This window comes from Falco peregrinus, chromosome W, assembly GCF_023634155.1.
Source record: "Falco peregrinus isolate bFalPer1 chromosome W, bFalPer1.pri, whole genome shotgun sequence".
Taxonomy (NCBI): domain Eukaryota; kingdom Metazoa; phylum Chordata; class Aves; order Falconiformes; family Falconidae; genus Falco; species Falco peregrinus.
This window is the reverse complement of record NC_073743.1, coordinates 2,226,942-2,240,390: the sequence shown is the minus strand read 5'-3', so window position 1 is coordinate 2,240,390 and position 13,449 is coordinate 2,226,942. Positions and strand designations below refer to the sequence as shown.

The 13,449-nt window shown below is 44.6% G+C and overlaps 1 protein-coding gene across 2 annotated transcripts; it reads left to right on the top strand.

Annotated features, from left to right (window-relative positions):
• Window positions 1-816: 816 nt before the first annotated feature.
• Window positions 817-7,289, top strand: LOC129783097 (follistatin-like). Of its 2 annotated transcripts, none has more exons than XM_055792786.1 (6): window positions 817-1,038; window positions 2,934-3,125; window positions 3,524-3,742; window positions 4,105-4,329; window positions 5,344-5,574; window positions 6,029-7,289. In XM_055792786.1, coding segments are annotated over exons 1-6 (951 nt in total). In that variant the 5' UTR covers window positions 817-956; the 3' UTR covers window positions 6,031-7,289. The 2 variants fall into 2 exon arrangements, with proteins under 2 accessions (XP_055648761.1, XP_055648762.1); XM_055792787.1 differs by having other exon boundaries at window positions 899-1,038; window positions 6,272-7,284.
• The last annotated feature ends 6,160 nt before the right edge of the window (window positions 7,290-13,449 follow it).

Sequence of the window (13,449 nt, the reverse complement as noted above, 5' to 3'; positions counted from 1 at the left end):
CCAGTGCCAAAAAAGACACCGCCAACTTTTCTAAGGGGAGAATAATGCCAGACTGTGCTTAATAAACTAGTACTCTAGAAGTTCATTATCGATGTTGCAATCTTTTCTATTTCTGAAAGACCGCCTACGTCGCCCCCAGTCCCATCTCATCCTCCCGGGCTCCCAGTGAAAAGGCTGTCACTTGGACACAGCCCTAGGTATTAAACTTTTATTTGGTTCTTTGTTTGTTTGGGGTTGGTCGGTTGGGGTTTGGAGTTTTTTTGGGCCGAGTGAGCTGTGTGCGCTCCAGCCGCCTCCTGCCCATCGGACGCGCGAGGAGTGGGATTTATTATTAGCAGCGACTTCTCGCGGGGACGGCAGCACCCCGCGGCCGCGGAGCCGACCCTGGGCGGGCAGACGCAGCTCCGCGCCCCAGCAGCCTCCGCACCTCCGCGCACTCGCCCGCGCCGTAGGGGTACAGGGGCACCCCTCGCGCGGCGGCGACCCCCGCGAATAGCCTGGCCTCGCGGCGCAGTCGCGGCCCGCCGCGCGCTTCCCAGCTTGCGCGGGCGCGGCCAGCTCTGCGGCCGCCGCGTTTTGCGGCTGCTTCCCGCTGCTGCACCAATAGCTCCGGCGTCTCCGCCGCGCAGGGCTGGCGTGGGGCTGCGCGAGTGCGCGCCTGTGAGTGCGTGCACTTAGAACAGATAATTGGAGAGGGTTTCCAGAAGGTGGAAAATGTCACCTGATTCACACTGAACTTTTTAAATCTCCCCACCCCCGAGCAGACACACACACACATTAGGAGACCGCCCACCGCAGACAGCTAAAACACCCGTATAGATTTAAAGAGAGACTGCATTCACAGCCTGACGTTCATTCAATAGAGCGATCATAAGGAGGCTGGCTAGTGCTCGCTCCCTCTCCCTACTCCCCCTCACGCTGTTTCTGTGTCTCTCTCACTCCCTGCTATACTGAGGATGTTAAATCAGAGAATCCACCCGGGCATGCTCTTACTCCTGATGTTTCTGTGCCACTTCATGGAAGATCACACAGTGCGGGGTAAGACCAGACTGTTTATTCGCAGATATTTTTCTTTATTATTACTATTGTTCTGTCTTTCGGGCACGGTTTAGTTTGCTTGCAGTGTTAAACGCTTCTCTTCAAGGTCCAACAGGACAGAAGTTAATGTGGGCATGGGATTGCTCTGTACCGAGGTACAGAGGTGTCATTTAGATTCCTTTTTGATCGGATCTTTGCACTGTTCTGCATAGGCACAGAGGACAGATGAGGATGTTTCTTGTTATTTATTGTTATTATGCAGCATGAATGAAGAGCAGCACTGCGAGGGAACTTTCCCAGTCTCGGCTCCCGAACGAGTGCTCAAAGTCTGTTGGTATTTTAGCTCAGATTATCTCACCTGCCTGACCGAAGGAAGGAGAGGTGATGATGGGGAGCCCCACAATTACAACTGGCATCTTTAGAAACCAATAAGTGGTCATTTTCCAAACATTCCTTTAATATTGGGATTTCCACCCCACCCCTTTTTTTTTTTTGTGAATAAATATTACTGTGTTGTAAACTCTCCTGCATTGAAGAATGTGCTTAAATAAGTTGGGTGTTTTTTTCCATGGGAAAAAACCAAACTCGAATCTGATATTGACAACTCTTAAGAGCCCTCTTTTGACACAAGGAAATATTGATTTTTAGGTTTGGGGCTTTTTTCCCTTATCCTGACGATGTTCCAACCACAACCTGGATGTCTTACCATTGCTTGTTCTATCATTGTTTTTTCTTTTTTTTTTTTTTTTTCATTCCCTCCCCCCAGAGTTAGAGCATAAGTTAAGCTAATGTAGCTAACTGTAAGATGCAATTATTTTTTTTTAAGGGCGTTTGTTCACTTATTTCTAAGGAGGGGGGCAATCTTCCCCCGTGCCCAGCGACATCTTGGCTGGCCGATCCTGACCCCTCACTGCAGTACATTCCTATCGGAGTAAGGATCAAGCCCTGGCTGGATTAGCACCAGAATCAATTGGTATTGAGTTGCTGGAGAAGCTACATTGGTTATTCACGAGAGACTCATCCCAACCAGAACTATCCAGCTAAAAAGGGAGGAAGGGGTTGCTTGGACTAATGTTCTTGGCTTGACTCCACAAATAACAGGGATACTAGTTAAAAAAAAAAAAAAAAAAAAGGCAAAAAAACCCCAAACAACCTCAGTCTATCCGGTTTAAAGGACAGTGTACTTTCCTCTGAAATGCTTTTAGGAGAGACGGAAACTATAACTTTTCCAGCTTGATCGATTTTAAAACTCTGTAGCGACCTCCTACTCTATGTGCCCTTGTATTTTGTGCACTTTAATCACTTTTTTTTTTTTTTGAGCTCTGCTAACATATTAGTAAAGGAATGACATTTGTTAATAGAAGCAGCAAAATGTGGAGATTTCAAAAGACTTCGCTAACAGCAAATGTTCCCAATTCGTGCAGATTGCAAAATGGGTTGGGACTGATACTGTGCGGCACTAAAACAATGCTGCTGTGCAGCCTCAGTGAGGAGGAGAGGGCAGGGGGAGGAGGAAGGAATTTGTAAGCGCGAGTTTCTTTTTATTCCCTTTTAAACGCACATCCTTTCCAAGCCTTTGTTATGTGCTGGCAGTGCTCTTTCTGCTCTACATATGGAATAAATACCTCCGAAAACCTCCTCGTCCTGTTTTGATCGGGTGTTTTCTTTCTTTCTGTTTTTTTGGGGGGGGGGCTTTGGGTTTAGTTGTTTGGGATTTTTTTTTTAACTGCGTTCCCAAATGGGCTGGAGTAACTGCGGGTTATGAAATGGGACAAATAAAAGTAAACAGTCTAGTAAAAGTCATTGCACGGCGCACGTGTTGTGTCTGGGTCACTGGTGTCTGGCTGCCGCTGATCCGGCTGGGTGTCGTCTCCCCCTCCCCCCTCCCCCCGCAGCTGGGAACTGCTGGCTCCGGCAGGCGCGAGACGGCCGCTGCCAGGTCCTCTACAAAACCGACCTCAGCAAGGAGGAGTGCTGCAAGACCGGCCGCCTGACAACTTCGTGGACGGAAGAGGACGTCAACGACAATACGCTTTTTAAGTGGATGATTTTTAATGGGGGAGCCCCAAACTGCATCCCGTGCAAAGGTGAGAGGGATGCTGGTGAGCTGTTTCTTGCTGAGGAGCGGTTCAGACAGGGACTGGGCTGAGGGAGGAGGAGCGGGGAAGGAGCTAGAGGGGGGCAGAGGGGTCTTCCTGCATCCTTCCTCGGTGGGGCTTTGAGGGGCATCTCGTAGCAGCCCCGGGATCAGTGAGGGGACCCCCATTTCTTCTCGGCCACCATGCACATTGCGGGGAGGAAGGGAGCGACCTCCTTTCCCACTGGCGGGGGAAATTTCCTTCGAGTGGTGTTTCCTGGAGGAGGGGGAAAGGTCTTTTCTCTTTATGCCCAGGGGTCATGCTGCAGTGTCTTTCTTTAAGCAGTTTTGACACCAGTTCTGTTCTGCACACTCGGTGCTAAAGTGGTGCCTCTTTCCTTCCACCAGAAACGTGTGAGAACGTGGACTGTGGACCCGGGAAGAAATGTAAAATGAACAAGAAGAACAAACCTCGGTGTGTTTGTGCTCCGGATTGCTCTAATATCACTTGGAAGGGCCCCGTGTGTGGCTTAGATGGGAAAACCTACAGGAACGAGTGTGCCCTTCTCAAAGCCAGATGTAAAGAACAGCCCGAACTTGAAGTCCAGTATCAGGGCAAATGCAAAAGTAGGTTTGCAAATCTAATCCAATCTCCCTCAAATGCCAAAGGGTGTGTGAGTGAAGGGAGGAGGAGCTGTTGGACATACTTCCCCACAGGAACCAGAGTGACATTCCAAATGCTGGGAGACAGTAACTAAACCACACTCAACAAGCAAGGACATGGCTGGATTGAGAGTTCCCCATAGTCTAGCAGCACTTGTGTCCTACCAGCTACCCTGAGATGGGAAGGTTTCCTCCAGTGGCCCTTAAATGAGGAGAGCTGCTGAAAGCTTTTATCCAATCATTTGTTTCATTGTGTCACCCATTCACTCCTTGCTGGAGCTCTGGGATCTCCTATTAACCATTGTGTGTTTCTGTCTTTATTTCAGAGACCTGTAGGGATGTTTTATGCCCAGGAAGCTCCACATGTGTGGTTGATCAAACTAATAATGCCTACTGCGTGACATGTAATCGAATTTGCCCAGAGTCCACCTCCCCTGAACAGTATCTCTGCGGGAATGATGGCATAACTTACTCCAGCGCCTGCCACCTGAGGAAAGCTACCTGCCTACTGGGCAGATCCATTGGATTAGCCTATGAAGGAAAATGCATCAGTAGGTATCTTGGTCAGAGGGGTAAGTGTGGGGGGAGCTTCCTTGATCAGCTGTTTCAGAATATTGTGTGTGGAATTGTATGGATGTAATGAGCATTGGGGAGGAGGACAAACTTCCACTAGCCTGGATTTGTGCTCCCCTCCAGGAAAAGGAGAGCCAGGGTGAGCTTTGCCTCAGAAAAGATTGCAAAAGGGGTGAGGGAGTAGAGGGCCTGATCCTGCTTCTCTTGCAGACATTAGTATCCAAGGGGAAGTACCCACCATTAAATAGATGATGACATGGTTTCAGCGTAACAAGGTCTCAATATTCAGTGGATCTGGATTCCTGGAAACAATTGTCTTCAAGTGGTCTTGGCAAAGCTTGCATTAACTCAATTGGAAACATCTGATAATTTTTTTCTCTTTAAAAATATTGCAGAGTTTGGAGGCAGTTTGTGGGTGAAGATAGGAAAATAATCTCTGTGCATCCTGACATTTTGTATCGTGATTTCCAGAAATGAGTGATAGTGAAGCATGTTACCAAGAAAGCACCTTCAGGGCAGCCTCTGCTCCCCAAAACTACTGGGGGGATTCAGGGGAGTCCCAGGCTGCTTTTAGTTGGCATAGGTTGAGGTAAATTCCCTTTCCAGTCTTGCAGACAACTACTTTATGTGGGTTAGTTTAAAAATAATTTATTTAGAAATGCTGAATGTGTTGGCAAATTCTGCACTTGCTGCTAATTTGGGGAGTGGAATTTCCACTGACATCAAACAGAGCAGGAAGGTCATGTACAATTGGCAAATGTAATTCTGTATTCCCAGGGCCAGGCTCTGCTGGCACAGCTGTCTTTCCTCCCCCACATATAGACAGGCAATGGTGTCCAAGGGACTAATTGCTTTAGTAAAATCAGCAAGTATCATCACATCTACTGCATCTGAGTTTTGTCTATTCACACAGTTCATTGGGGGAAAGGGAGTTTGGGGTTGTTTGTTGCTTTTCTTTTCCCTTACCTCTAGTATCCTGTGTACATTTTTAGAAGCCAAATCCTGTGAAGACATTCAGTGCAGTGCTGGGAAGAAATGCTTGTGGGATTTTAAGATTGGCAGAGGTCGGTGTGCCCTCTGTGATGAGCCATGCCCTGAAAGCAAGTCAGATGAGGCAGTCTGTGCCAGTGATAACACAACTTATCCAAGCGAGTGTGCCATGAAAAAGGCAGCCTGTTACATGGGTGTGCTTCTAGAAGTAAAGCACTCTGGATCTTGCAACTGTAAGTGAGATTTTTAACTCTGAAGGCAATCCCTAGGTAATGAAGACATACCTTTAAACATAAGATTGATTTAGAGATTTGAGATACGGTACAGGTGCCATATAAGTATGTATCTATCATGCACACACTGGTTACTGATCAGATGCAATAGATCTCCAACAACCAGCTGGCTTTTAAGTTGGGATTTTGGGGCTATTCTGAGGACAAGTCATTTTGTCAGAAAAGGGTTGCCCTAGGAGTGTAATTCTAGAGATTTTTTTCCTAATTTTTCTGCTCTTGTGTGCTTTGCTGATTGCTTTATTAGCAACCGGATAAACTCTAACTGTGTCCAAAAGAACAAGCTTAATGGTAGCACATGGGCATCTGGTTTAGCACAGTTGCCTCTACTAACTCTGAATGAAGGACACAAAGGAGTTAAACCTAGAACACAAGAGCACTTTTTATTTGATTTCAGGAATCTGCCAATAAAACCTGAGCCATTGATTCTTCAGAACTTTCTGCAGTTATGACTTCATAGATTATGTATAAAAACCCTTATTGCATAACAGCAGATACCAAAGAGCATCTCACTACAAGTCGCATAAAATGCAACGCTGTATTATGGCTATTCAGAGGGCTTTGAAAACATGCACTGAGCTGCTTCTGAGCTGTTGTTGTCCTTATTTAAACAACAGCTCCCCTGTATTCCCCCATCTAGCCATTAATGAAGACCCAGAGGAAGAAGAGGAAGATGAAGACCAGGACTACAGCTTTCCTATATCTTCCATTCTAGAGTGGTAAAACCTCTGTCACTATTGGAACAGCCATTGGGCGCAAAATCAATGTCCATACTGTAAATGTGTATGCTTATTTATTTTGGGGAGAAAAAAGTATACATATAGTTGAATCTGGTAGGCATTTATTTATACTGTGTCATGTTTTATAATTTATACATAAAATGTCTGGTTGACTGTACACCTTGTTTTTTTGAATAAAATTATTCGTTTAGGGGAAGAGCAGTGTTATTTATTGTGAGGTCTTTTGCTTGTAAAACTAAGCTTTTCTTTTTTCTTGAAAACTATAAAGGTCCATTCCTTAGAGCTTACCCACATGATCTCATTTCTTTGTTTCACTGATGTTAACTCTCTTCCATTTTAACAAACTTGCATGTCAGTTTCTGTTAAGTTTATTTATTGGATTTTCTGATTGCAGGGGTGCAAAAAAGATCCCTCTGGGTTTTGTTTACAAGGAATCTTGACTGACCAAAAGGTGTTGTAACTGACTTAAATGTACTTCCCCAGGGTGCAGTGAGGTAATCTTTAAGGAAACTTCTCCCACTTCACTTTTCTCTACTTTTGATCACATCGTGTACTGAAGCAATCTCAACGTGCTGTTCATATATACTGTACTATAGACATTCCAGGCTCAAAGAAACCAGATTATGATGGTTGTTAATAGCTACAGGGATAACTGTAATAAGAATAAAGGGTTTATTTTATTTTTATTGTGTGGTTGTTGGGGTTTTTTTGTAACCTGCGTAAATGTTTTGTCAGGTGTTTCCTTTAAGATGGTCTTGCAGTACCACTTTCAAAGTTTTATTTTCCCAATCAGTGTGTTACTAAAAGTTATATCAAAGCTTTATCAGTTCAAGCTTCTTGCTTTTCATAATTCTTTTTTTCTGATGTAATTTTATATTTTCAAACATGGTGAGTTAAATATAAATTAATTTAGATATATAGTTTTGTACTTTTCTACCATGTAAATGTGCAATGTATATAAAAAGTTATAATGTGTATTTGTAAATAAATAATGAGTGAAAAAATAAAAAATGGAGTTTTCCCTAGAAGCAGTCCTCAGGTTTTGGTTCTAAAGGGTTCTGGCCCTCTGGTGCAGAGAATACATACTGGTGGTTATGGGAAAGGAGGCTTGTGCATGATGTAACAGCAAAACACACTGGTTAAAGCCAAGGCTTTCAGCTGACATTGATTCAAGAACCCCTTTTTTTTCAGACAGGAGCAATGTCTCCAGTTCATTGGTTATTATTTAATTTTAAAACCTAGTACAGTGGTAGAGGAGAAGAGATTTGGTATTTTTGTTTCCCTCCCTATCCTCTAAATAAAAAGTCTGTAATTTCTTGGACATACTTAATTTTCATATTTTTAGGAGGTTTTGAACATGCATTTGAATTTTTGCTAAGCTTCAGATCCATGTTACTGGGGTTGAAGTTGTATCACCATCTTAGATGACCGATAGAAAAAGCAAATCATGTCCTAGTTGCCTAAATGCATGATGTGTAGCAATTAGCACAAAACACCAAAAAAAAGCCCAAACAAAACCCCAAACCATCAAAGAATACATTATCACTTGGAATTATTTGCCCCCAAAAGGAAGGTTAATTCAGAAATTCTTTTTGATGCACCAATATTCAGACTGGATGCACTTTTAAGAATGGATACTAATACAGTGAACTGAGGGAAGTTAACAGCTATAAGCACATCAAGGACCAAAATGCTATGTGGGTTATGCTCTTCTCCCAAAAAAGCACATGGCACTTGTTTTGGCGGGTGTCGTGGTTTAACTCCGGACAGCAAGGAAGCACCACGCAGCTGCTTGCTCACTCCCCCCCCTCACCCAGTGGGATGGGAAGGACAATCAGAAAGGAATGCAAAAGTCAGGGGTTCAGATAAGAACAATTCAATAGGTAAAACAAAAGCCAGGCATGCAAGCAAAGCAAAGCAAGGAATTCATTCACTGCTTCCCATCAGTAGGCAGGTGTTCAGCCATCCCCAGGAAAGCAGGGCTCCATCACGCATAACAGTTACTTGGGAAGACAAATGCCATAATGCCAGATGTCCCCCCTTCCTTCTTCTTCCCCCAGTTTATATACTCAGCATGACGTCACATGGTATGGAATACTCTCCTGGCCAGTTCAGCTCACTTGTCCTGGCCGTGCTCCCTCCCAACTTCCCGTGCCCCTCCAGCCCTCTTGCTGGCAGGGCCCATGAAACTGAAAAGTCCTTGACTTAGTAAAAACACCACCCAGATACAACCAAAACCATCAGTGTGCTATCAACATTGTTCTCACACCAAATCTAAAGCACAGCACTGCACCAGCTACTAAGAAGAAAATTAACTCTATCCCAGCTGAAAACAGGACAGCAGGTTTGTGGCAGTTTGATATAATCAATCTGCAAGGCCTCCCCATATTTATATTTAGATATCATCCTCCATACCACAGAGGCTTTAAGTGCTTTTCTCGCTTAATTGTAGCACGTGTTTCACATTCATGGATTACCTATGTAACAGTGTCCATGGTCAAGTCCACGCCTTAATCAAAAGCCTATCTATATGTTGCATCTCTTCCTTGATGACCTGAGGTGTCATGGGTCCATCGAGCTATAAATAATTCACTTCTATGTTGCCATTCCAAATCTACTTAAGCCACATCAATCTGGGCTGTTTAATCCACCTGATGGTTGATTAAATGTTCCCCAGTGTCCCGACTCTTGGGTACTTGAGCATCTATGTGACATACCTTCACGACCAGGTTCTCCAACTGAGCAGCGATATCTTGCCATAATTCAGCAGCCCAGATGGGTTTACCTCTGCATTGCCAATTGCTTTGCTTCCATTGCCGTAACCACCCCCATAGAGCATTTCCCACCATCCATGAGTCAGTATAGAGGTAAGGTATCAGCCATCTTTCTCGTTCAGCAACATCTAAAGCCAGCTGGATAGTTGTCACCTCTGCAAACTGGCTCGATTCACCTTGTCCTTCAGCAGTTTCTGCAACTTGTCGCAGGGGACTCCATACAGCCGCATGCCACCTCTGATGCTTTCCTACAATACGACAGGACCCATCAGTAAACAAGGCATATTGCTTCTCATGTTCTGGCAGTTCATTATACAAAGGGGCTTCTTCAGCACATGTCACCTCTTCCTCTGGTGACATCCCAAAATCTTCATCTTCTGGCCAATCCATAATAATTTCAAAAATTCCTGGATGATTGGGATTTCCTATCCGAGCTTGTTGTGTAATCAGTGCAATCCACTTACTCCATGTAGCATCAGTTGCGTGGTGTGTAGAAGAGACCTTCCCTTTGAACATCTAGCCCAGCACTGGTAACCGGGGCGCCAGGAGAAGCTGTGCTTCAGTACCAATCACTTCTGAAGCAGCTCAAACCCCTTCATAAGCTGCCATTATCTCTTTTTCAGTTGGAGTACAGCGGGCCTCTGATCCTCTATATCCCTGGCTCCAAAAACCCAAATGTTGTCCTTGAGTTTCCCCTGGTGCTTTCTGCCAGAGGATCCAGGTAGGGGCATTCTCCCCAGCTGCGGTGTAGAGCACATTCTTTACATCTTGCCCAGTCTGAACTGGCCCAAGGGCTACTGCTTGAACTATCTCCCATTTGATTTGTTCAAAGGCTTGTTGTTGCTCAGGGCCCCATTTAAAACCATTCTTCTTTCGGATCACATGATAAAGAGGGCTTGCAATCAGACTGTAGTTTGGAATATTCTTTCTCCAAAATCCGACAACACCTAAGAAAGCCTGAGTTTCTTTTTTATTAGTTGGTGGAGACATAGCTGTTATTTTATTGATCACATCCATTGGGATTTCATGACGTCCATCTTGCCATTTTATTCCCAAAAACTAGTTCTCCCATGTGGACCCCTTGACCCTATTTTGTTTTATGGCATAACCGGCTTTCAGGAAAATTTGGATAATTTTCTCCCCTTTCTCAAAAACTTCTGCTCTATTGCCCCATGTGATGATATCATCAATGTATTGCAGATGTTCTGGAGCTCCACCCTGTTCTAGTGCAGCCTGGATCAGTCCATGGCAGATGGCAGGGCTGTGTTTCCACCCCTGGGGCAGTCAATTCCAGGTGTATTGGACACCCCTCCAAGTGAAGGCAAACTGTGGCCTGCACTCCACAGCCAAAGGGATCGAAAAAAACACATTTGCACTATCAGTAGTGGCATACCACTTGGCTGCCTGTGACTCCAGTTCATATTGAAGTTCTAGCATGTCTGGTACGGCAGCACTCAATGGCAGCATGACTTCATTCAGGCCACGATAGTCCACTGTTAGTCTCCACTCTCCATTAGACTTTTGTTCTGGACATATGGGGCTATTAAAGGGTGAGCGGGTTCTGCTGATCACTCCTTGGCTCTCTAATCAACGAATCAGTTTATGGATGGGAAGCAGGGAATCTATTGGCGCTATATTGCTGCTGGTGCACTGTTGTGGCAGCAATCAGCACCTGTTGTTCTTTGACCTTCAGTAACCCCACAGCAGAAGGGTCCTCTGAGAGACCGGGCAAAGTAGACAGCTGCTTGATTTCCTCTGTTTCCAGGGCAGCTATACCAAAACCCCACCAATATCCTTTCAGATCCTTGAAAGACCCTCTCCTAAGATAGTCTATGCCAAGGATACATGGAGCTTCTGGGCCAGTCACAATGGGATGTTTTTGCCACTCATTCCCAGTCAGGCTTATTTCAGGCTCCAATACAGTTAGCTGTTGGGATCCTCCTGTCACTCCAGAAATACTAATGGGTTCTGCCCCTTCATACCTTGATGGCATTAGGGTACACTGTGCACCTGTATCCACTAGAGCTTTATATTCCTGTGGGTCTGATGTGCCAGGTCATCAGATGTACACAGTCCAGTAAACCCGGTTATCCCTGTCCTCCACCTGGCTGGAGGCAGGGCCCCTCTAGGACTGGTTATAGGATTCTCCACTTACTTTTTTGTAATAACAGATTATAATTCACTTCCCTAGAATCAGGAGTAAGATAATCCCTTCCATTCTTTCTGGGAAACTGCCCACTGGAGAGTGGAGTAGCAGCCTTCCTGAAAAAAAAGCCCTATTTGTTATTGTCTTTCCTTGCAATTCACGAACCTGTGCCTCCAGGTTTGAGGTAGGTTTTCCATCCCACTTCCTCATGTCTTGTCCATGCTACCGCAGGTAAAACTGCATGGTACTCTGTGGTGTGTACCTCCTATATCCCCCCTTTTGAGCAAAAGGATGCTTACTGTTAATAGCTGAGATGTGGGTCCATACAGGTGGGGAGCAGGATCTATCCTTGTTGAGTCACTCCACAGACAAGATGAGGGAGGAAGAGATGTTATCTTTGTATTCTCATACTTCATTCACTGTCGGTGCCACTTTGTCTCTCTAGCTCATTACTGCCAATGAGTTGACATACAACAATGGTGCACTCTGTACAAATTTCCGCTACATGTGTCCTGTGCAATGGACTTCATTAGGTTCTGTGGGTAACTGCACGTAATAATAAATCATCTCTTTCACAGCTAATTCCCTCAGGTACAGATACCTCTCTGTATTGCAGTCCACTTGCCTGGGTGGCATGTAATATCCTCCTTGAAGGGATACCTTTCCTTCATGCTTGACAAGAGTTGTCTTCAGATGCTGAGGACTTGTGTCCCTCTTCCAATTGCCTTGTCAATGCCCCCTTCCCTAGAAAGTGATCCCAGCTGTTTGGTTTCCCTATCCTCTAATTCCAAACTATTAGCCCCATTATCCCAGCATCGAAGTAGCCAGGTGATAATGTGCTCACCTGGATGACAAGTGAAATCCTTTTGCATATCCTGTAGCTTATTCAGGGAGAGAGATCAAGTGGTTACCTCTTGTTTTGCCTCTTCCTCCTGTTCCTGTGATGGCCCTGCTTCATCCTCCTTTACTAAATGAGCTGACTTCTGTGTCTATTTCTTCTTGTGTATAGGGTTGACTGATACCAGCACAGGTTGGTTCTCTGGTTCACCTGCAGTGCCTATTGCTGATGTTGGAGTAGCTGCAGTGTCTCTTGCTTTGCTGTCAGATCCAGAGACCTTCTCTTCCCCTTGAGTATACAGAATCATGTTGAACTGGGTTCAGTAGGCATGGGCCAGGCCCCAGCATGTTGCAGTAATTTGTGCCTCTCTGGAATTGCCAGGGTGACAGCATACTTTTCCCAAATACTTTCCTAGTTTTTCTGGATTCTGCACTTGTTCAGGGGTGAAGTTCCAAAACACTGGAGGTGTCCACTGTCCTAGGCACTTGCACATACTATCCCACATACCCTGACACTCATAACTATCCGACTTCAGGGCAGACCTCTGGGTGGTATTCTTAAACAGTTGTTTAATCTTAAACAAGACCTGGAACACACTCAGCATTCCTAGCAATAGGATCATGCTGGTTTCAATATCCCAAGGATATTCAAAATTTTCAAAGTTCTCGAATGCTACTGTAATTAATCTGGAAGGGAAGGGCAAGATGTGGAAGAATGTCTCCTCAGTAGATTGGTTCTCCAAGGAGAAAAGGCAAAAGGTGTAATTATTAATAGTTCCCATTCGATGACTCCCAGAGTATAGAGGTGACAGAAATGCTGAGTACACAGACCAGATTAGTTTCATGACCAGCAAGTCTATCATATCATAAACCAGTAAAGTACAACACAATGATAACTTTAGCCCAGGTCCCAAGGACAATAAACAGTGCAACAGGGAACACATACTGCAAGTAAAATACATAACACAACCCTGAGATCATGGACAGCAACTTAAAGAGCAAAGAAATCAACATTGTGGCCAGTGATTATTAAACCAGTACAATGAATATTTATCACAAATTTGTTTTAATACACTCTAGTCGGATCTGTCATTATCTCAACCCTTTGAGCCCCATGTTGGGTATCCCATACAAGCTAATATGGAAAAAAATAACTCTGTCCCAGTCAAAACCAGCTCAACTGTGCATTAAGAAAGAAAGCAAAACAAAACAAAACCAAAACAAAAAACACAGAAAAAAAGAGGAAGTAGAAAAAACAGATTCAGCACTTTCTTTAGACTGAGAGAATTAAGTTTGCATTTCCACTTCCCAGGAAGTTCCC

Coding starts and splice junctions, on each gene's coding strand:
- LOC129783097 (XM_055792787.1), top strand. CDS start 957: ATGTTAAATCAGAGAATCCACCCGGGCATGCTCTTACTCCTGATGTTT. Junction 4,330..5,343: donor CTATGAAGGAAAATGCATCA/GTAGGTATCTTG, acceptor GTACATTTTTAG/AAGCCAAATCCTGTGAAGAC. Junction 5,575..6,271: donor GCACTCTGGATCTTGCAACT/GTAAGTGAGATT, acceptor TCCCCCATCTAG/CCATTAATGAAGACCCAGAG.